The sequence below is a fragment of the Phoxinus phoxinus genome (assembly GCF_949152265.1).
Source record: "Phoxinus phoxinus genome assembly, chromosome: 2".
Lineage (NCBI taxonomy): Eukaryota > Metazoa > Chordata > Actinopteri > Cypriniformes > Leuciscidae > Phoxinus > Phoxinus phoxinus.
Genome location: NC_136877.1, coordinates 9,465,687 through 9,490,687, shown reverse-complemented (window position 1 = coordinate 9,490,687; position 25,001 = coordinate 9,465,687). Strand labels below are relative to the sequence as shown.

Sequence of the window (25,001 nt, the reverse complement as noted above, 5' to 3'; positions counted from 1 at the left end):
TAAGCCGAGGCTCGAACACAGATGTACAAAAACATATTTTTCCATAGAGGATTAATGCTATACTGTATACATGCTCAGTCAGGCGTGGGTGGACTATTACTCTCGGGATGGAGTTTTCAGCATCTGTTTTCATTTGGGTTTTACTTTAGCTAATAAGATGGAGAATTACACTGTAGATTTGATATGAAGGTAATGACAGAGTGTTTCAGAGCTGAAATCAGTCTCTTCAAGGCTGATTTCCAATGTCCTTATATCCAGATGATTACCCATCGCTTAATAGATGTTTTTAAGAGCGCTCAGCATGGCCTTCTCAGCTCACCCGTAAATTCTAATAGCAAAAGATATTTTTAGCCTCAAGGCAAGCAAATGAAATTGAGGCAGAGTCTTTCGAACATTTTGTTTCAATGGTTCAATCTGGTTCTTTTTATGCGATTCTTTTATGTAATTTCACTCTAAATGCATTTAGTATAAATTCACTCATTGGTTCTTGTATCATTACATGTCGGACATACAAAAGAGATGGTTCTTGGTTCATTGAGTCAATGAGTTGTTCACTTGAGAATCACTGTAAATGATTCTGTGATTTGTGAATTAATTTTGTGAACTGCTTCAACCACTTCACTGAAGGATTATTCCTGCTATTCTTTTTACGTTATCATGTAGTCCATTATATGCTCTATAATGTTTCAAAAAGTCATATGCAGGCACATATCACTGCTTATGGTGGTTCTTCTATTCTATTCTATTCTTTTTTTTTTTTTTAACATAGCTTCATTGAAAAAACATGCCTGTGGAACCATATCTACCATCTCTTATGTTTCTTGCACGTTTCACGACATTTTCAAAGTGAAATGTCCAGTGTATAGTGCTAAAAGCATGCTCTGTTTAATTTAAAACTTGCAACCTGAATCTGACCATTTTTTCGGTTGTTGTACACATCATAGCAGTTCAGAAATGATATGTCTGGTGAATGACGCTAAAAGGTTAATGCTGTATCTTGTTTGAAAATATTATTAATATTAAAGCAACAATATGTATGATTTTTGTTATAAAATATCCCAAAATCACTTGCACCGTGTTATATATTTCCTGCAGTTGTGTACTTACAATATCCCAAAAGTTCCCAAAGATTTTTAATTTCAGAGAATTTCCAATTTTAAATAATTGCGTTCCCGGAAAACCTGTTCACTAGTTGCCTGTCACCCTCTGTTGGTTAACCCTCTGTTGGTTGATATTGTTGGTCATAATGGGCCCTATCTTGCACCCAGCGCAATTGACTTTATACACCGACGCATGTATCATTCCTATTTTGCACCCAACGCACAGCGGACTTTTCCCTCCACAGACGCACGTCGGTAAATTAGGGAATGAACTTGCGCTCCTGGAGCGAAAAGAGGAGCGTGTTCCGGCGCAAACGTCCCCTGGAGCTATTTTGCAGTTTTAGAAAACAATTCCGCCACTGACTAGGAAAAACCTAGTTTAAAGACAGTGGCGGGTTGCGCGATAGTCATATGCTATTTTAAGGGCGCATGCTTGGCCATTATGTAGCGTGTGAACAACGCGCATACACTTTGATTCTCTAATCTAAACAGACGCAGCAGTTTTCATTTTTGCAAATCATACATTATTACAAGGAAAAATATTAACACACGAGGGAAATCATTAACGTTTCCATGAAGATGTGAAAAAAAATAGGCATAAATCTAGCTTACACATTTACCCAAATGATTATACGCCTGTTTAACCGAAGCTAATTTGGGTGGGTTTCTCCTTTCCCAATACAATGTCACTTCTCTGTGTTTTACGGCCCTGACGAGAACGTCGGTCTCCTCGGCTGTGAAGCGCTCCTGGCGTGCGCGGCTGGCAAATCCACCGTTATAATAGCAAACCAGATGAACTCAGTTACTTTGCTAGGAAAATACAAACAAGAATATCCTTTGCATGTAGCGCATCTATTTTGCGTGGTATGTAAGAATCTTACAAGTTACGATATGTCAAACACCTGTACCCTGTAATTTGCTGTTGAATGCACAACAACAAAGCACCGCAACAAGCGCCACCTTGTGGATGAAATACGCAAATGTAAATTATCAGAGTAAACTCAGAGAAAACCCGAAAGTAAAACAGATAATTTTATAATTAAATATTGCGATACTTTGCGCTACTGTATCGGTATAATTGCGTGCGCAAAATATTGATACTGAACAGAATCGATTTTCCCCCCACCACTAGTTGACATCTACGCAACTACCACTTTAATGGACCAAAAAGTTCATAAAGAGTCAAACCCTCTGTTCACTCATGGTTCTCATATCATTGAGTCAGGGATGTTTAAAAGAAATGGTCAGATATTTGTGAGAGACTTGATAACACCCAATTTTTGAATTGTTTAGATGAGTTAAACTGATTAATTGAAAAGTTTGTTCACGTACCAAACATCTCTAGAATGGCTAAGAACGGTCCTCATTACATTCATTGTTACTGTGGCCTGTCAATACTTCTTACATCTAGCCTTGATCATTGTCATGATGTTTAGGTTGACTTGTTGTCGAAGTGATACAAGACCACAGCAAATGTATGTGATCACCCTTCACCGTCTAGCTAAAGCTACTGGCAACTTAATCAATTTATCTGAGATCTGCTTCTGCGCCGGTTCACAAGATGGTCCCATGAAGACATCAGTGGCTCCACCATTTGGATGAAACAAAGGGTTAGCGTTCAAGGGCTAAAAACCATTAGCATAATTTATGGTGCACTTGTGGATCATTAAGGGAGCTTCAGTCTTACTGTGAGATGGATGTTTTCCAGAACCCGCCCTCTCTAGGAACTTAAGTGGCACCCCTATGCAATCAATGGGATACCTGCATAGGCTTGACTCAAACGCAGGGCTAGACGAACAATATTGCAGCCAACCTGCTGATCGTGTTTCTTTTAACCCAGGCCAACGTGGTTAAAGTTTTAGAAGAAAGTAATTAAAATGGTGGCAGCTGAAAACTTATTATGCTTGGGTGAAAGAGGAGCTGCCTATACGTCGAGCAAGGGATCGTTCAAAAGTTATCTTTAATCCCCCATAACATTAAAGGCTAGCCTTTCATCATGTCACAGGGTTGCCTGACACTCAATGGGCCCTTTCGCCTGCCTCTTTGAGAACATAATTGAAATTTCTTAGCAATGCTATGGGAGGCCAGTGCTTTCACAGAAAACAACAAAATTTGGGCCATGATTTGAGTCCATTCAGTGACTGTTTCTTTAACGTTACTAGCAAAGGCTGCCGACACAAAGCTGTGAGTGCTCTCTCGCTTTCTCTGCATTGTTATTATTTTTGGCTGATGGTAGACTTCTGTCCCTTGACGGTACGATATTGTTACTTTTTCTTTATTATTTTCAGAAGGGCCACTTTTAGCTGGTCCTTTGTGCTGTACTACACAGGTTAAAGATTTACAGAGCTGGAAAAGGCATTTCCTAATGAACTGCCAGAGCCAAACCTGTCACATTTATCACATTTCTGGTGCTATCCGCACAAAAAAGCATACCTAGCCAATACGCAATTTACATTCAGTGGCTATTTCAATGTCCAAAACATTCCTTATATAAGGTAAAGCCTCCAAACATGAGGGCATTCTTCAAATGCACAAAATGAAATGTTCAAAAGGTCAATGTCCTGTTGAGGCTCTGGGTTATTTATTTTCTTATGGAGTCTTCAGGGAATTCTACTTTTTAAGTGCTTGTCCATTTGAGGGGTGGTGTTTTTGCAGCAGGTGTCACTAAACCTCTTTCTCTGCTTCACCTCCATTTGTGCTGGCGGTTCCCAGAGCTACCGTCCTTGTTGCTCACTCAGGGTTTGCCGACCCACGTAATCTGACGGGTCATCCAGAGTGCATTTTACACCGGCCAATTCTACATTTCCTCTTTCTCTACAATGATTCTTCTCCTTTGTCGTGTTTTATTAGCACTCGGACAGATACATTATTAAAATGAACAATTGCTTTAGTAGACAGAAATGTAAAAGTTTTAAACTATTTTGAAACAATCAACCCAGGATATTGGAAAAACGTACCTGTGGCGACATTTCGGTGGATATTACTTTGGTTCTTGCATGTTTTGTGGCACTTTCAAAGTGAAATATCCAGTGTGGTGGTGATAAAAGTCTCTGAAAAAGATGAATGTGGCAACATTTTATTACATTGTTTGTTGTTTGTATCGCAGCGGTTCAGAAATGAAATGTCTGGTGAGCCAGCTGAAACCAATAGTGTTAACAAAAAGCAAGCATGAGATAAAATTGCATTTACCGAAGCAAGTTAGCAAGCAAGCATACAATTTCAACTTGCTTGTACAAGTCTTTTCGCTCTTTCATCATGACTCGTACTCGAGCTTTCCGTGTCTCCAGTTCAACGTACCAGGTGTGCTACCGTTTTTCCAGTGAGCTTAGGTTGGGATTAAGGAGCTGTTTACACGACACCGTTTTAAATGTAAAACTTTTTATGTGTTTTGGCCATTCATTTACATGACAACGCCGTTTTGGTTGCCTGAAAACACAAACTTTTAAAACAAGTTTCAAAGTGCAAGTTTTTGAAAACGGTCTCTGTGTAAAACTGCAACAACAATGCAAATCTCTGAAGACGATGACGTCATGCACATGCGTATTACGTTTTCAGTCTATAGTGTTTTATCGCCATCTAATGGCCTGGCAGCAGAATACAGCGTTTAAGGTCGTTTTCGCGGATCCGTGTGAATGGGGATCGTTTTAACACTCTAAAAAATGCTGGGTTGTTTCAAAATATGTTAGTTATAAAATATGGACAAACCCAAACGTTGGGTTAAAAATGTAATTTAAAAATTCAACCCAACGGCTGGGTTTGTCCATATTTTACCCAAAATTGGGTTGAAACAACCCAGCATTTTTTGGAGTGTCGTCTGTACGTGGAAAACTCAAAGGAAAAACTTCTCAGTTTCAAGCATATCTTTGTCGTGTAAACGTACCCTAATATTTGACAGTTTTTGTTATTCCTTCTTCTCTGGCTCTCTTTCTCGCTCGTTGGCAAAGGTTTGGAGGGCTATACGCTCCCCTTTCAAAGCTTACTGGGGTTGAGGGTGCCATTCGACAGCAATAGCCATAAACTATGGCTATGATGGTTATTGCAGTGATAAAAAGAGATACATAAAACACAAAACAGAAAGAGCTATACCTATTTATAGATAAGATTATCTGAGCCTTAAATCGCAATAGCAGGCAGGGGAGCCTTGTGCGCTGGACACGATTTCTTCCCTAGAGCTTCTTTACGGCCTGTGTTCAGCTTCGACACAGCATGTCTATCTAAATACTCTGAATAAGGAATATTCTAGAAATGATTTGTTTAAAAAAGAGTGACATATTACATGTGATATTATAAACTAACTTGCATGTAGTGACTTTGTGTTTCATATATTAAACATTAGGCTCACGCATCAGCTATCAGTTGGTGGTGCCGAAGATGAAACTGAAAAAAACTGTGTGGTGTCTGGGATGGATGGAAGCAGCAGACCCACACATCCAACAAGTAGGTCACCGAGGGATCAGAAACACTCATCCACAATATGTTTTCTGCAAAACATCCCCATGACTCTTCTACCTCTTTCTCTCTTACTTTCTGTCCTCCTTTCCTTTTTTACTTCATTTAATTTACTGGGTCATTCCTGTTATAGAGTATCTTTCATTTTGTAGCATATTACAAACATTATCACGTCTTGATACCCCTGTGAAAAAGAATTGTGTTGTATTGATAGTGTACTTCAAATCTTGCTTTTAACTCTTAAATACTGTACATGAATGTTTCGCGAATCATTATTACATATGCGGGTCTTTAGCGACCCGGATCTATATCTAACACGGATGGATCTCTTCTCTACCTGTCGCTATAGTATAAAACTCTCTTGATATAAGAGTAACACTTACAGAAGAATAAAATAAAACATATTGTGTTACCTTTTGGAGCTTGAAAGGGTTCAATTTGAGCATATGTTTTATATCATCATCACAATTTGGAGGTAAAACAACAGCAGAAACATCAGTAAGTATTAAGCCGTCACAAAATTTTTTATGAGAATATATAATGTTTCCTCAGACACTGCAACAGTCTCTGCAGCGTCTTTTTTTATAAACATGATTTTAACATATAACTAATAAAAAAATACAATCTACTTGACTTTACTGCAAAAATATTAATCTTTTAATTCAGCCAAGAGGTCACGTCGTGACGTATCGATCTTCTACTGGTCATATGTCTTCACATGATGCAAATTCGCAGATCAGAGTTCACCAAACTTCAGCTTTGGAACGCAGTGAAATGCGTAACTTTCCGCACGAGCTTGCGTTTCCGGTCTGACACATTTGCATGTGTTTGAATGGAAGTCAATGGAACGAAAAGTGCAGTGTTACTGCCCCTTTATTTAAGGATTTAATGAATGCTGTGCTGTTCTGGGATTTTTCGATACATTTTGTAAAACATTTCTGTTATAATTACAGAAGTCTGTATGACAACAACACAATTTCAAAAAGGATAGTTAAAAAATATCAGAGTAAACTTGAAGGTGACAACTTTACGTACTTAATCCTGACACCACAAATAACAATCAAGTTATAATTAATAAAAATCAGTTTGATGTTGCAATTTAAGCTATAGAAATCACATTACAAAGACAATTTTTTAAAATAATTATGTTATGCTGTTCGCATTAAAAGTATCTAAACATCCTTAAAAAAACATTTTCTTAAAACATTTTTGTCTCTTTTTCTCTATTATGAATGGGCTAAGAAAATAAACTTAATTCAGTATATTAATAATCTTTACAAAAACATTGTGCATTCATTTATCCTGTTTAATGAATGCTTGGTCATTTTATTGGAAAGACATTGAAAATCCAGACTTAGAATCTTTTTTCCCCCTCTATACTGTATGTTGTACTATACAGGACTCTGAATCTACTTTCAGCTGTTTAACTTGCCTCATGGATATCTGAAAAGCACAACTCCTTAACAAGCTCACACCTCCCCTCCTGTACTCTCTTTCACTCATGTTCTGTTTGTCTCTCTCTTCTCTTCCCTCTCTCTCTCTGTCTCTGCCTGTGGGGCTTGAACTAATTAGAATCTAATGGACCAAAAGTGACTTGTGCGCTTGAGGAAAATAAGAAAAACTGAGATGGCATTCATATGTAAACGCAACCATGCTAGTTTACACAGAAATAATACGGTGGCGTATCTTGCTGGTGCCACAATGGTCCTCCAAAAAAAAAAAAAAAAAGAGCCAGTCAGGGCTAAAAAGCATATTTAAATGCATGAGTTTTCCTTTTACAACTCTTATTAAGCAGCCGAGGCATAATCTTAGGCAATTGAATGTCCTAATATATACATCTATAATTTGTCAAGGAGTGTATTTTACTGCAGAGCCACAGAATGCTCTCTTTCGTGTTTGGAGTCCCTTTTCAGTTGCATTTCTAGCAGGTGTGTGTGTGTGTACAAGCAATCATCATTATGCAATGATAAGAAACATGCCCCAACGACTCACTCGGGAATTAACCATGTCATGATTCCACACCCCCGATTGCAGCTCGCACTCTCGTTCTGCTCTTCTCTCCCTGTTTAGTAGAGCTAAATAACTGATGGCCATAATTTAGGTCCTCTAAAAGGCTCATTTCATAGAGGGCAGTCATTTCAAGACTGAGGAATGAATCTGAATGCAGGCCGCATTGTCGCAATATTCCTATTCTAGAAACGCAGCACACGCACTGATAGATAGAAGCGCGGCGTTCATTTAAATGTACATTTTCAATGGCTCCATCCTGATGTTCCTATGAAATCGATAATCATATGACACTTGAATTACAGGAAAATGACACAGAGCAAACATAAACTGGATGTGAGTTACAGTAGACGAGATGCTGTTAGTGTCTGGTTTAATAAAATCCTACGAAAAAAAATGTAGTGGAAGAGCAAATTATGGTATGATACATGCATGGAATGCATAATTGAAGACTAATGGATCTCTTTAGGAGTAGGGTTTGAAAAAAAATCAATAATTAATGTATGTGTCCAAATGAAGTGTCTCCAGCTTACTTGTGTTTGAAGATGGGGGTGGGCTGAACACCATGCAGTCGGGCTTGCAGCTATCAGACAGGGAATGAGACACATCCATAGCCATGATTTACACACACACACACACACACACACACACACCCACACACACACACACGCGTTTACTTAACTATCTGAATGGGGACAATCACACAAAACTTTCTGCATTTTGTACATTTTTAAAAAGCCTTTAATTACTTTATTTTTATACCAGATTTACAAGCGAGGACGTCCCTAAAGGGAGGTTTTTGGAGATTTTGTCTGGTTTTGGTCACTTCTGGGTACTAAGAACTCAGTTAGTTAATTAATCAGAAAAAATAAGGAAAGGAAAATGACTGAAAATAAAATCCCAGAAATGCTTTGTGCCATCAATTGAACTTTGACATTACATACTTTGTGAATGAGAGCAGGAGAAACAGAATATATCCAGCTCAGCATTATAGCACAAGTCACATAATGGAGTTCTCATTGAAGCTTCATTTTAGGATCATCGGTCACACTTGATTCCGATGGTCAACTTTAGACATTCTACTAACCATAAGTAACTTTGCAACGACATGTAAACTAAATCTCATTAGAGTAATAGTAGACTTTAGTAGACTGTTAGGTTAGGGTTAGGTGTCAGGGTTTGGGTTTGTAGAATAAGTTGAAATGTAGTAGCTACTATGCTTATAGTAAGGAGAATGTCTGTTGAGGGAGCATCAAAATAAAGTATTTGCAGATATTAAGCAGACAGTCCACTAATACTCTAATGAGGGTTACTTGACAATAGTTGTAAAGTTACTTATAGTTAGTAGAATGTTTAACCCCTTAAGCGGCACCCCCTTTTTTTAATAGACATGAAAATGCACATTCCGAACTTAATGGTTGTAATTCAAGAATACTTTAGAATATATATGTAAGATTGGTCTTGTTTTAAAGAAGACATTTGGCAGATTCTTTTGTCGAAGTGAAATAAATTAAGAAAGTTAAACAGAAAAAAAGTTATAGAAATTTGAGTTTATGAAAATGTAAAAAAATGTATTATTCATATTTTATATAAAATATATATTTTCAAAAATATGCAAAAATGCCAAAAAAATCAAAGCCAAATATCTGAACAAGTTGTGTTTAAAATTTTAGGTTGTATATCTAAAAAAATAAGCTTTCAGTGAGATTTTGTTTGGGCGCAGTACCAAACTTTTTCACTAGTTGACATTACTGCCCATATAAGGGTGCCTCCATTTCCATATGTTGTTTGAGTGATCTGAACCATTATTTTTACAATTTTCATACAATAAATGAAGTAGACATCCTATTCAGAAGTAGTATTGGAAGTTTGGCAGATTTTGAAATGAATTCAACCTCTAAGAAACACAAAAAGAACACGTATGTGCATTATAGCTCGCTGCCACATCACAAATGGTGAATCTATTATTTTTTTAATTTATATTCAACATTTTCAGACCTTTTTTTCTAAAAGAATTGAATGGATGCTATCTTTTGAACTCTTGCCATGAAAACAAACTGAGGTTTCTACCATTCTTTCATGATTTTTCATGTTCATCACTATTTCAAAATAAAGGTCTGAACACGCTTTAGGAGTATGAAAATATTCTTATTGCAAATTGATAAATTACGGCTCCTCTGTAATTTATTTTGAAATTATTATTGAGATTAGTTTAGGTTTAGTATAGGATATTACTGTTTTAAATATGTAATGGCTGCGGGCCCGCCTAAAGTGGACCATTGAAATAAAGTGTTACCGGATAAGCTTTGTGTCAGATGTTTTTCCTAAAAATCCTGTATATTGATTCCTCTGGCTTAGATTAATTCAATGAGAGAAATTTGAGATCATATTGATACTTTTATGAGGAATGTTAGTTTCACGCTGATACATCTGACTTTGATCAATTAAATAAGAAGTGTCTGAGATAATATCTCTGACAATGATATCTCTGACTTTGAATAAATTAATGAGAAATGTTTTAGTCCATATTTAAATGTATGACATCATTGATTTCTTTAATGTTGAACTCAATTGTTATAGAGTTGTATAGAGAGCAGATAGAAAAACAAATATGGCACATGGTGATTAGCGACATGCAAAAGAGGAAGAGGATTCCAGAATGAGGAAAAAAAGGACGAGTTGGCCGAAATCCAAAACTGCAGACAGGAAGAGTGAAAAAGAGGAGGAGGTGTCTGATTTGGGATTGTAGGATAAATCACAGGTGCTAACTTAACAAGCCTGTTATTAGATACGCACCTGCGCTAACACTGAGGGTGTGCGGTGTTTGAGGACGGCTAGTTTTTGTCAGGATGCTCTGTTCCAATCCAACCTGTTCTTTTGGAATAAAACAAAACAAGAGGGTCTGTGTATTCTCCGTTCAGGTGAGGCCTTGACAGGAGAAGAAAGATTCAGGAAGTCTGCTGATTGGAGGCACGTCCTCCGTGTTGACTCCTCGTGCCTCGCTTAATGAAAAAAAAGCCTGGGGAGCTTGTTTTTTATGGACCCCCTGTTTGTATGTCAGTCCCGGTTTCATTGTTCTCTTGCCCCAGCTGTTTCTACTCTGCTCGCAATTGATGTAATTTATTCTTCTGCTAATTTAACTGGCCTCAGCTGAGACAGGGAGACAGGCACAATAACAACAACAACAACAACAAAATAAAAGGCCCATCTGCACCAGCGCCAGCCCCCTTCTGTGTCAAGGTTGAAGCCCATGCAAGAGCTCTGACAAATATAAGGAACTTTTCTCACTCATGATTTTGAAAGCGAATATTCCCACTCAGCAGTCAGGCAGATGGAAGGCACGGAGCTGATGGTGTACTGTAGCTCCCATCTGACATGCTGTCTTGTTTGTGAAAAAAGAGCAGACTGACTGCTTGACTTTTGCTTCTACTTACTGTATAGATATCACATAACATGATGGACTCATGCTTACGGCTGCCCCCCTAATAGTCGACTAAACATTAGTTTCTATGGTGTTGTAGGTTGTTGCCAGGGCGTTGCTATGCAGTTGCTAAGGTTTTCAGAAATTTTTATCTCATTACTCTTCAGGTTATGGTTGGTTGCCAGGATGTTGCTATGTGGTTGCTAAGGTAGAATGTTGCTGCAAGTTTGTAGGTGGTTGCCCGGCCATTGAAATGCAGTTCCTAATGTGTCCGAATGTTTCTAGCATGTTGCTCTTTTTAAGTTCTTGCTAACTGGCCTGAGTCAAAAAAAGTCTCTCCTTTTTGCCTGATTTATTATCCATTGGACAAATACATCAGTCAGATCACCTATAAATGTAATATTGTACCTCTGATGTATAATTCATGCCTACAAATAAGTGTGGAATGAGTTACATGCTAAAGTTTTATTCTTGGGGTAAGTTGTCTGTTTAAAATCTTGATAAAACTTCCACGGACGTCCAACTAATCTGACATCTCGATGTTATCATCTGCTAAGATTCTAACTTGGTGTTGTAATTGCAGTGGTCTCCATCATTATAAACCGCTATGTCGGTGCATTTACTGGTAGTTCAATCAGAGAACCTGATGGTACTTATTATGCAAAATGGTCAGGAAGGCACTGGCTCAATCTGTGTTTAAAATCAGACCCACATTATTCATCCAGCACTACAAAGCATCGAGTCCCCAAAGCGCTCCAGTTAATTGTTCCTCCCATCCCTGTCTCTCAACCCAATCAATTGGCGTATTGTTACGAACACAAGCACGCTGTTTTAATACTCAACACGAATGTTATTTACTGCATTAGTTTGCCTTGAATTGTCATTTCTGAGAATCTCCTGAGCAGAGATGTGGATCCGATATGAGGAATATCTTTTCATGCCAATATATTTGCAAATCAATATCTTGTCATGTTTAACAATGGTTGCATGACACCCTATATTGTAAAGCTCGTCTGAAAATAGAATGGCCAGCGCTGTGTTTGTGGATGTCTTTGCAGGAGATTGATTCTGAAGACACATCAGGGCTATCAGCGTGGAGATTATGTGGCCTTACATCCTCTTATCATGTGCCATTCCCAGCCATCGTCTCGTAATCTCCGTTTTGCTGTTTTCTGTCACAGTTATCTGCACCCTCCCTCCTTTTCTGTGTCATAATGTTAATAATTAAAGCAAATCTCTTGATTTTTCTGAAGTTGGAGTGTCTAAAAATACACCATCCCACGTGTGCAATTACAACCAAGCATGATATCCTTCTAGAACGGAGTGTTCTTATCAAAACCTTAGCAGAAACACTACTAATTACCATTACAGAACAATTACCAATGTCACCTTTAATCTGACAGTGATAAGTGCATCTTAAACCATATATTCTGTAGTTGTGGATGTTGTTTTTTGTAAAAGCGCAATGACTTATGTTTTTTTTTTTTACTCAAACACCTGCTAGGCTTCAGTAGGCTCAACGCGGCTACATTTTCTGATAGATTACTCACCTGATTCCTCCAATATGTCAGTGCGTAACCAACACATGACATCTCATACATCCAAGTATTATAATCGTTTAACAGTAAAAAGAATTATGATGAATCGAGAGCGGGAGAAAGAAAGAGACGGAGATGGATATGAATAGGGAAAGCTTTCTCAAATCTCCTGCATTTGTTCACCCTATGAAAACAAAGGAGGAGTATGTTTCAAGGACAAGGTTTAGAGATGTCTGCACTATTGATTTGCTAACAATATATCATATCATATCATATCACTGACCCATATTTGAATATGTATGTGCTGGGGTGTTTGATAATGGGAGGCTACAAATGTGTGTTTATGCGAATATTTGTGCGAGACTCTCTGGCAACCTCCCTCCCCTGCGCTGCCCCGTAAGGATCTCATTTCCGTTGGCCATAAAACATTAAGTTGTTAAATTTCTTTATGTGCCTTGCTCCCCTCGCACCGAAGGGCTCTGAGCGTGTCTGAAATTGAGTGATTGCCTCCAGCCTTTGGATTGCTTAACCCCTACTGTCACACAAACCTCTGTGGACTTATATTTTTAGGATTTTTTTCCCCTTCCACTCCACCCCCCGCTTTTTGCTCTCTTTTCCTCTCTTTAGTGTCTCCATTTGCCTAATTCTCTAGCCGCAAGTGCATCTGTGTTCTTTTTTTGTACTTTCTTCCTTTATCTTTTTGTCCTTTTTGCTTTCTTTCTCAGTTTCCTTCCCCTACACTGCAAAAATGTTTGTCATGAATATTTTCCGGTGAAAATATCTAAACGTCCTTTAAAGAGGATACATTTACTTGAGAAGTAAATTATATTTTAAGAGAATATATTTTGGATTAAGTTATTATTCGTTGTCTGTTTTCCCACTGGCAATTTTTTTCTCTTAAAACACAATTTTGAGAAAAAAAACGTCCTTTTAAGTGTTTTTCTTTTCAAGTACTTGTGAAAGATGATATTTTTTTACTGGAAAACATGAACAAATCCAGCCACAGCAGTGCTTTCTATCATATGTGTAGTTGATGTAGATGCAAGAGAAACGTCTAGATATGGGTAACATTAAAATGAAATAGATCTCTAAAAGGTTGTTGTGTAAATGAAATGCATTTAGTCTAATGGGGTTGTGTCATACCAAAGCACCAACATATAACTCATTGCGGGCTGCTAGCCTGCTATATCAATAAATATGATGATCATCAGAGGACAGTTACTACAGCTAGAATGTGATGAATTATGTTGATAAATTAACACTAGAAGGCAGTGAATACCTGGTAAAACTTGAGTTGGTGTGTGTGTGTGTGCAGTGCTCGGTTCATCTTAACTTAAGACTCGAGTACACCACACAACTTTTGCCCAGATTTTGAAGCCCAAAATAGCACATCCATCCATCATAAAAGTAATCCATATGGCTCCAGGTGGTTAATAAAGGCCGTCTGAAGCAATGCGTTTTTTAAGAAAAAATAGCCATATTTAAAACTTTATAACCTGTAATCACTGGCCGTCCACGCATCACGAGAGATTCGTGTCCCGGCGGAAGAGTGACATCTGACCCGACGTATGTACGCAGTAACATAAGCTTAGGTGAGAGTAGACTCCTCTCGCGGTTCAAACAAACGGGGCTGGGCATCAAACTCAAGCTCCTCCAACATTTCTCTTTAAAAATTCTCTAATACGTGACTGGTGTTTTGTTTTGCTCTATCCTCTGCGCTTCCGTGTTCGTCGATACGTCATGCATCAGGTCAGAGGTCACTCTTCCATCGGAACTAGAAGCCAATTGACCCTTCGCAGGGAGCTTGATTGACATGTGATCTGACCAATCATACTTCGCCATCCGCCATTTTGTCCGACAAAGCAGTCAAGAGAGTTAGTAGATTAACATGGGAGGATTTGAACTTGAAAAGCGGAGTGTACTGACGCCTTTCCGCGGTTAAAACAACATTCCTTCTTATGTTCATTCATGTTTATGATCGGTTCACGATCGGTACCACAAAATGGTATTTATTGTTTATATTTCTTTAAAAAAATGACCAAATTTGAAAGGTGAGGCTTTGTTTAATATGTTTAATATCAAAAGTAACTGAAAAGTAAGCTGGTCTGTCCTGTCTGTCAGTGTGTTGTTAGTGTCCTCTCTGCTCCGCGATGTATTTTTCACTGCGTGAGAACATAGTGTGGCGTGAGAGAGGCGTAGCTTGTCGGACATAGCGACAGTAACTAAGGGGGGCGGGTCTTTGCGAACGGTCAATTGATTAGAATTTATAAAGTTATAAATTGCTTCACTTCGGAAGGCCTTTATTTAACCCCCTGTAGCTGTATGGATAACTTTCATGATGGATGGATGTGCTCTTTTGGGCTTTTTTTGTGGAGAATCTTTGATGCCAAAGAGAAGTGTTGATGCCCCACTCACTTAGACGATCTCATTCTCACCTGCTCGCAAACACATCCTTTACGAGTGTGTGGGTGAGAGGGCTGGATGACAGTGACGTGTGACCTGTAGCTGTAGGGCAATCTCTCTTCTCTGATGGAGGAACTCATTTCCCTGTGTATGATCATTACAAGGGGGGACAAAATGAAGGGATCACCTCTCGCCTCTTTTCCCCCGCTCTTATCTACTGCTTCTACAAACCTGCTGGCTTCGGCTTGAGTCTGTCAGCCTTTACTGCCCACTCACAGAAATGCCAAATTGATAATTGCAGTAAGATTTGATCTGACATTTTCCACCATGATTTATGCACACATTATGAAGATCAGTGTTGGGCTTGTTACTTAGAAAAAAATAGAATTTATTACTCATTACTCGTTACTCCTTTCAAAAGTAGTATTATTACTTATTACCTGGCGACAGTAATTCGTTATACTTCGCGTAATATTACATTTCTGTTACACCCTAAAGAATTGGTAATTGTGTATTTTCTCCTCAAAATTCTTACTGCACATTTGCGCCTTTTTGTGAATGTTAGGATATATATATATATATATACACCCTTTTATATATATATATATATATATATATATATATATATATATAATATTCATATTATTCTTTATTTGTATTTTTTATATATATACACAGTATCGTCATTTCTGTTCATTTTCCACTGAAATATGCAGTCTGGTGTTATGACTGCTCATTCGCTGCACATTATGTCACTCATATTATGTGTTCATAACCCGCCTGTCTCTTCTGATGACAAAGTTCCACTACATTTCTGCATTAGTTTTCATACATATACTAACACAGATAATAATTTCTACACATGATTAGCTTATAAAAGGCTACAAACAACATATTTCTGCATCATCATTTGACCAAAATAAACATTAGATCACTATTGGAAGTTATTACAAACACTCGATGGTATACAGTGAGTTTTGAGTAAAAGCGTATTAATCTCATAAATTGTCATGACTAGCTTGATGCTACTCATTTGTTACTATGGTTTGTGATTAATGATTCATCACCTGTTCATCATTTGAGTTCAACAAGTGCCTCCTTTTCATTCAGTTGTTGTCTGGTATTGTTCAAGTGTGTGTGTGTGTGAGAGATGCACTGTTATGCTGCCTCCTTGCAATTGGATAACCTAAGTTTGTTTTATTAAAGAACCTTTTGTGTTTGGAAACCTGTTTGAACGTTGTTCATCATCTTCATCTGGATCAGATCGTGACTGATGAAAGGTTTGTGGGTACTTAATTGCAATTAAAATGCAATTAAGTGCCCACAAACCTTTCATCTGTCACTATCTGGAAACGGTATCATTTTATTAACATAGTTTAAATTGATATTAAATGCACTTAGTATTGTACATCTTTATATTTCCTTTCACAATTACGGTAATTTTATTTCGAAAGTCCACTTTAGACTTTCTACTAACTATAAGTAACTTTGCTGCTACATGTCAACTGTATAGTCAACTCTAAATTGTCATTAGAGGATTAGACTGTCTGCTTAATATCTCCTAAAACTTTATTTTGATGCTCCCTCAACAGACATTATACTGAATATAAGTAACTTGGCAATTACAAGTCAACTTATTCTCCTAACCCGAACCCTAACACCTAACCCTAACCTAACAGTCTAATAGCAGTCTACTACAGTCTACTAATACTCTTAATGAGAGTTAGTTGACATGTAGTTGAAAAGTTACTTATAGTTAGTAGAATGTCTAAAGTAGACTATCTAAATAAAGTGTAATTACTTATATTGTCTTTGAAATATTTGTAGTGCTGAATGTACTGACAAGATATTTATGACTAAAATATACTTTAATGTAATTTCTATTAAAAACTGATATGTCATGTATTTAAATTTATTTGTAACACATTTGTAAAGATAAAGTTGCAATTTGTTACATTTAAAATATGTAAACTTTAAATGATATCGAATAACACTACCGGTAAGTTAAAGGGGTGGTAAAATGCCCTTTTCACAAGATGTAAAATAAATCACTGTTGTCCCCAGAATGTGTGTGTGAAGTTTTAGCACAAAATACCCTACAGATATTTTTATATAGCGTGTTAAAGTTGTCACTTTTTGAGGGTTTGCAAAAATGCACCGTTTTGTGCCTGGCCCTTTAAATGCAAATGAGCTGCTGCAGAGGGCGGGGTTTCAAGAGTGCGTGTGTGTGTGTGTGTGTGTGTGTGTGTGTGTGTGTGTGTGTGTGTGTGTGTGTGTCAGCAGCTGCGATTACTTCACGCAGACACACTAAAATGACAGAAACTGTTCTGCCAGTCAGACAAAGATGGAGAGACTCAAGAAGAAGTGACAACATGTAGAATGCAACAGGACGTCTCTGAACGGTTAGTTGATGAATTTATGTTGCTGATGTGGAGTTAACTATCTTCAATTAGCATATTCTGTCATGGTAATCTATAAATCGCTCGTATAGGAACTGTTGTGAGATGCACACAGAGTGACTTTCTATTGCATCTGAAAAGACGGATGCTAAAGTTTGAGCTGACTCACAAATGTACTCTTATACAACAACTTTTCCTCTTCTCAACATGGACTGTGTGTTCCCGGGGGCGGGGCTTATGTACATTTTAGGGTTGGTGATGTCACTAACCCGGGAGGAATGTCGTGTAGTCCCTACCAGCCGTTTGTTGTAATCCTTTTCTTTAAAAGCAAATATCTTTCTTTGCTTTGAACTTTGAGCGTTGTAACTTTGCAGATGTTGTTTATGCTCAGACAGCAACATTACACACTAACTAAAGTTAGAAAAGTGAAATCATATTTGTATTTTATCAATCAATGTATTTTAAATGAATTAATTTGACATTATTACAAAGTGTACTTTTTAAAAGTGTACTTAGTGTGTTAAGAAACGTCATGAAAGCATGCATTTAAGTGACCTTTTATTTCATTAATATATTATCTTATTTTTTTAAATCTACTTTTAAGATTGGAAGTACACTACAAAGGGCACATTCAACCCATTTACACGTTAGTCTTTTTCACAATAGTTGGCCAATAAGTAACTGCCTATCAACCACCCAGTGCTGCGTTTCCCAAAAGCATCGTAAGCTTAAGTTGATCGTAGAACAATTGTCACCAATGGTCTCTAAGATCATCTTAGGCTTACAATGCTTTTGGGAAAGGCAGCCAACAACATGATATAAGCCTCATAGCCAAACACTAAATAAAGGTGACTTGACATGACTAAAAACTCTGTCCTAGCAACCACCTAACAATGCCCTGGCGACCACCCACAAGACCTTGGTAATGTGACAGCGAGTTTTGCACTACTCACATATTCTTAAAGTGTATTTTTTATTTATTTTTTTGTTATACAAAGGTTATAAAAAAAATGCATTGTGTTTCCCAAGAAATCTTCTAGATTTTACCAACGAATGTCCTTTTGTAAATCGTCCAGTGATCACTTCATTTAGTTCAGTTCATTGGACCTGAAGGTAGCACCATTGGACTCAAAACAGAACGATGTGGCCTCTGTTTGTGTGTGTTGACCTTACAATACAGCTGACTGAGTTTACAGCCTGGGAGTGTGTTGGTGTGTCATGTGTCTCCATCTTTCGTGATATCAGAGATGCAGTCATAGCATCATTGGGAATATGCAATTTTGTGAGTATGAAGTGGGAAAGGGCTTGCCGGTGATGTGATGCGGGGACATCCCGCTGTTTACGCGCACACACTCACGTTAGGGAGTCTCCTGCTGCCGAATGCTGATGAAAAAGTAATGTAGTGTGTCTGAAAGTTTCTTGTCGCCTTTTACCCAGCACCCCGTTCTCCCTAAGGAAATAGATCTCTGAGAGAATAGAGAAAGAAAGATAGAGGGAAAATGTGTGTGAAAGTGAAAAAGAGTGATTTCTGTCTGGTAGGACATTGTGACTTTTGGCGCGTTCAAGTAATGTTAGAGTTGAATGCACATGAAACGTCACCTCAATATCAGTTACGAGTGGATTCTCTTTACCCAGGATTTTCTTTACGGATTGTCTATTTACACTAAGTGCAAATAGCCTACCTAGTTGGCAGGAGCTATTAACACTAACTCCGCCCACCATTGTATGATTGAGCTGGAAAAATAATATGAAAGAAATCCCGCTGATAACAGGAGCAGGCATTGAGAGTAAGGTGTGAGGTGTTCGCTTTTGACTTGACCGACCCGAGTTCAAATTGGCCTTGGCATCTTCTTCACCCTTTTCACATCGGATATTAGACAAGTAATGTCCCGATAAGGCAACATCCATTTATGATTTAAAAAATATATAATCAAATACACTGAAAATGTTGTTATTACTGCATACTGTTTTATAATTTACTACAATACACTGAGGTGCAAATAGTATTTTCACTTAGTAAATTGGGTTCATGTCAGTGAAAAAATATGGCGGACGCAATGGATGCAGTGTTAAAATGAAATTCATTTAGAATTAGGGATGCACCTTTACCACTTTTTCCAGAACAAGTAGTCAAAAAACATACCACTATGAAACGTCCTGTGAAATCCATTTAACTTGTGCGTTAACATTGTCAGGGTCTGAATCGGGGTTGAAATGGTTGCGCTGAGTAGAGCTTGTGGTTACGAAGGGGCGGGACATTTCCTGAACACGCACTAGACGCTGCCAATCACAACATACTGGACCAGCTAACCAATCACAGCACATTTTGTATATTTCGGAAGGGCACGGCAATCATCATCGAACACTGCACATTCATCCAGACCGGGGAGAGAGGAGCTGTAATAATGTAAAATATATGAAAATAATAATAATAATGTTTGAACAATTAGGTATGAAAACATTTTCTAGTACAGCCCAAAAAAAAAAAAAAGGCATAATAGGACCCCTTTACATTTAATAAAATTAATAAAAAGAGAAAACACAATGGACATTCTTTAATTATCATTTTGTAGTGGTAGAGTTAAATATTGTTAAATTATATGTACAAAGGAAGTTCACAATCTTGCTTCTACCAAAATGATTTAAACACACAACCTTGTAAATACAAACGTAGGGGGGCTTGAATGAACCATTACACACACACACACACGCGCACACACACACACACACACGCACACACACACACACACACACACACACACACACACACACACACACACACACACACACACACACACACACATATATGTGATTTAAGTGGACTATCTTACAGTAACCTACTCCTAAACCTACCAATCACAAAACTTTTGGCAAAAAAAAAAAAGTTTACTAAGCCGTTTGGTTTATGAGGACACAGGAAGTTGCAATTATGTTGTAAATACCAATGTCATTATACACATTTGTGTCCTCATACACCATATATACAAGAACACACACACACAACTCGAATGGTAACATCAGAAATTATGTCATACTGAAGGTACAAATATTAGTTCACAAATATTAGTCATAAATCCTATTCGGAAAGGAAACGTGTTTCCTCAGTAGGTCAGGTCAAAATCACAGACATACTTTTTGATTTTAATCCCATCCTAATCGAATGAGTCTATTTTTTTCCTATACAATCTTAAGAAAAATTACAACGCAAATTACCTTTAGTTTTCGGCTGACTCAGGGTTCCTCTGAGAAATCTAATCCTGCTCCGTTAGGAATGTCTGTGATTGCGGTATTACTTTCTCATAGTGCTTCTCACTTTTTTTTTTACCTTTGTTAAATAAAACTAAAACTAAATATATTTTTCACCGGATTTAAGTACCGGTGGAATCTCATCCAAAATAATATTAAAACAATAAGTAGAGTATGAGCTTAAAAAATGCACAGAATGATGTTTCAGCAGCGTTGGGTATACAATTACTTATTCCCTTGCAGTTTTTTTTTTTTTAACAATTGCTAGGACACATTTCTCAATACTTCACTTTCTCAAAACTCTTCACACAGTGAGCACAAGAGCAGTACATGCAGGCTAAACTGGACTAAACTCATTTATCATTGCTTTGGCACAAAATGCATTCAATATCGAAATCTATCAATCTACATGAATTATTTTCTCATTCAAGCCCAATCAGCGACAAAACTCTGGTTGCGTTTACACTTGGCATTAACATGCGATCACGATGATCCGATCAAGCAGATCGGACCATTAGCCAATCAGGACACCGTGCGTTTACATTTGTTCGTATTAAGTAGCCTCTGTGGATAACCGATCGGATTTCTGTTTCCTGCATAATATTTCAATTAGGTCTGTAGCACAACACCAATAAGAGTAAAGATGATACAAATCAAGCAATGTCCCAATTGCTTTCACTCACTCACTTTACTTTCCTGTACAATCTCCAGTCTTGCGTTTTTTGAATGAAGGGATATTTCCAGAGTTGATCATACAAAAATAATGGGTTGATCACGTTAAACAAGTCACATCATCGATCATCAGTGTTTAAGGTTATAGCGTGCAATGACTATATTAACAGAAATCGGAGATTAATAAAGATGCTGAAACAATAAAAACATTCAACATTTAAAAAATAAAAAAATAAAAAGTTTATTCCCATTATTCCTCTGGCAAAGCAGCGCACGCTCTTCATTAAGATCTCATGATTCACAGCTGTGATTGTACAGGTGATCGCCTCGTTCAGATAATGTTGCACAATTAAAATGAAAAAATGACACGCACATTATCATGTCTAAATAAACTGTTTTAAATATTGATGTTTATTGTAAGGTTCAAATAAGTTTAATTTATTGTCTAATCTGCGTCTGGCCATTATTTTCTGACAGCACGTGGGGACACTGTGGGATTTATATGACGTCCACCTGTGAATGCAGACACGACGGCTGGATTGCGTTTACATTACACTGAGATCCGATCACAATGCGTCCTCGACTACCTCTGGACCAGGACACGCTGATCGGATAACATTCCGGTCAGAAACGCGTTTACACTCGTCTTTTCAATGTGTATGTGGACAACATCTGGATACAGGGTGCATGTTAATGCCAAGTGTAAACGCAGCCTCAATGTAGCCTACCTAAGGGCCAATTTGCATGTTTACATACTTCTCTTAATACAGTTAAACAAAAGTAAAAATCCTAACATAATACAAAATTTAATAAACTGCAATTTGTTACATTTCTATAATAATATCATATTGAAATATAATAAATCTAAAAAATAAAATAACAATCCATCAAAACAATGAAATGTAGCTGAATACAATTACAGGCTGAGGCTTCAAGCCTTTCAATATCATTACCATCTATACAAAAGGGGAACAGTGAATTCTAAACAGCAGATGTCAGGGTTATGTTCTGTTGTGTCTTTGTTTTCATTGTTTTCAGCTTCGGATTGGCTTAGCCTGGCCTTGGCTTGGCCTTTGACCCAGTTTTCCCATGTTTTTCATTGATTCATCCTATTCACCTGTCCCTCGTTAATTAACGTGTTAGCTCCTTTGTTTGCCCTGTATATTACAGCAGCATCACAGAGATCTCAAATATATTACCGTATTTAGCAGTTATTAAGTTATTACTCCTTTACCTGTAAGTGACGTCATTAACGACAGTCCTATATTGCTGAACCAATGCGGTTCAGACGACAAGGAGTTACCATGTTGTGATAAGTTGGTTAGTTTCTCCAACGGTGCATCATACTATGGTAGTTAATCAGAAAGTTACATTGTTGTACGGGGAAACGCGGGCCAGGTCGGAATAACGCTACACAGATGAATTTAACTGTTCTTTGCTTTGATAACACATTAATCTCTCTCCGCATGCAGACAAAATGATGTGGTTAGGGACTTGTTTATTTTATTTCTGGTTTGAAACCGAAACAATTGTCCTTCCCTCTCTGCTGACATGGCAAGTCTCCAAAAGCACAAAGCAACCTTATTGCAGGAAGTATAGAATATATACTTTGTAGCTAAACTCCAACATTGCATTGCCATATAAAGCATAAAGTACCAACATGTGTGAATTGACAGTATGGTCAAATATCTGCTTTTATACCCAATTTATTGTTTGCAATGAATAACAAATGACTTTATCACCTTTATTTTTTAGCCAGAGATGTTCAGAAACCGTTTTCATGATCTATTTTCATATTGAAATGAGCCATTAGCTGAGATGTCTGGACCCATCAATAATCTTAGCAAATTATCAAGTACACTAAAGTGCAAGGCCGTTTCTCAATACCAAGTACGCAAACTTCGGTCTTGCGTCCTTGGTAGTTCAGACTTGCCAAGTCCGGTTATTCTGCAAATGGATCAGCGGCGTTCTTGATCGCGTCACTCAGCACGCTCTGGCTACTCCGGTTATCTTTTTATGTATATTTTAGCCAACCATAAAACGAAATATGTTATAAAACAACACTCTGCCTCTTTTCATTTAAAAAAAAAATCTTAAACCCATTAAATGGCCACACAAATGTGGTTCAGGCACTGTGTACATTGATTATCTTCACTGCATATATTTATAACAACACAAAATATAAAACACAACCCTGCTTCTTTTTGTTTTCATTTTAAAATTTTGAAACATTATTGAACATTAAAACGGACTATTAAAAAACAGAGACGGGGTTGTGTCATTTTATTTTATTATACATGTACAGTGAAGAGAATGTGTAATAAAATAAATATACAAAATATTCTATATATTTTAAAATATATAGCCTAAAATAAGATGACACAACCTTGACTCTTTTTGTTAAATGTCAGTTTTAATGATCTGATATCCAGTGTAAAAGTATAAGTAAATAAAAATAAATAAAGCAAACAATTCAGTCAAACATAAGTCAGCTTAAAATAGCCTAAAAATAGCTCGTTAAATAGCCTAAACATATAAAATTATGAAACTTCACTTTGCCCTCAGCCAAAACGATTTGCCATGGAACAAATAGATTAATGAGACCAAAAATCGCCCGTTATATATACACAAGACAAATTATATCTCGTTTAACCACTAGACTAGCGACACCAGAGCCAGCGGCAAACATCAGAAGCACTAGCCGAGGAAAAGCTGTTCCTGTCGGGGTTATTGAGCGTTGAACACGCGGTGATCGCCTGGATCTCACAACTCCGAAAACGTCAGATACATTTTTCAAATAAGCGCTATCTTTATAAATAAACCACATATTTGAGCTTTAACCCTTTCGCATATACGATCACACCGGTGTGATCAGTCTTGGCTGGTCCCTGGAGCGTACGATCACACCGGTGTGATTAGAACGGTCAGCACATCACGTGATCAACTGCTAAATTCAAATGTGCAACGCGTTCAAACGCGCGTTGGCTGGCGCTGAGCCAGAGACGGACGTGCTCAGTGCTTGTCATATATCACAACTATTCAGTGTTTTCAACCACATAATGTTTATTTTAGGTTTCAGGCATTTAAAATCACATAAGTACTAGCAAACCAATGAATTTAAGTTTGTAAAATACACACAGATGTTTATGAAAGCGGCAATAATAATCCTTTCCATTATAATAAGACGACACGTTTTATTCATATCAGATACACAATGTGTAAGTAGCTTTACATTTTACCCTATTCTTCTCCCAGTTAACCTGCCACTTACTTTCATGTATTTCGGGAGAAGTGGATGAATTGACATGTCGTAAATCCAACAGATCCGATTCTGAACTGGGGCACAAACTAACATGGCGCCGCCCATTGCGCATACAGCTCAACTAACGCGATCGTTATAAAAGTGTTTAAACAACCAAACACATCCACATGCACATATTTGACAATCGGAATATCTTTGTTTCATGCTATATCTAACATATTTTTGAATATTTTGAATCAAAAAGAGAAAATTACATAAAAGCAGATCATTCATTCAGCACTGTGTTGTGTTTGCGCTGTGTCACGTGACAAGCAATGACGCGTCACCATGGAAACGATAAAGTGACAGGTTCTAAATAACGGTCACCTTGAAAAACTCACGCTGGGGGGTCAGTTAGAATATTTTAAACTTACGAGTGAAAGGGTTAAACAACTACATTCTCGCTTGAAACACTCTTAGAATTACATTTCGTGACACGATAACAGTAGTATTTTGATATTACGC

General features: G+C 37.5%; 1 protein-coding gene across 2 annotated transcripts in view; it reads left to right on the top strand.

Annotated features, from left to right (window-relative positions):
- LOC306990143 (uncharacterized protein) overlaps positions 1-25,001 on the top strand; it is a 68,895-nt gene that overhangs the window by 8,070 nt on the left and 35,824 nt on the right. Inside the window, exon 3 of one of the 2 annotated variants that reach the window (XM_079596564.1) lies at positions 5,437-5,537. The exons of the other annotated variant lie outside the window; for it this stretch is intronic. Coding sequence (XP_079452690.1) covers positions 5,437-5,537 — 101 coding nt within the window. The remainder of the gene's footprint in view (positions 1-5,436; positions 5,538-25,001) is intronic. 2 annotated transcript variants of the gene reach the window in all.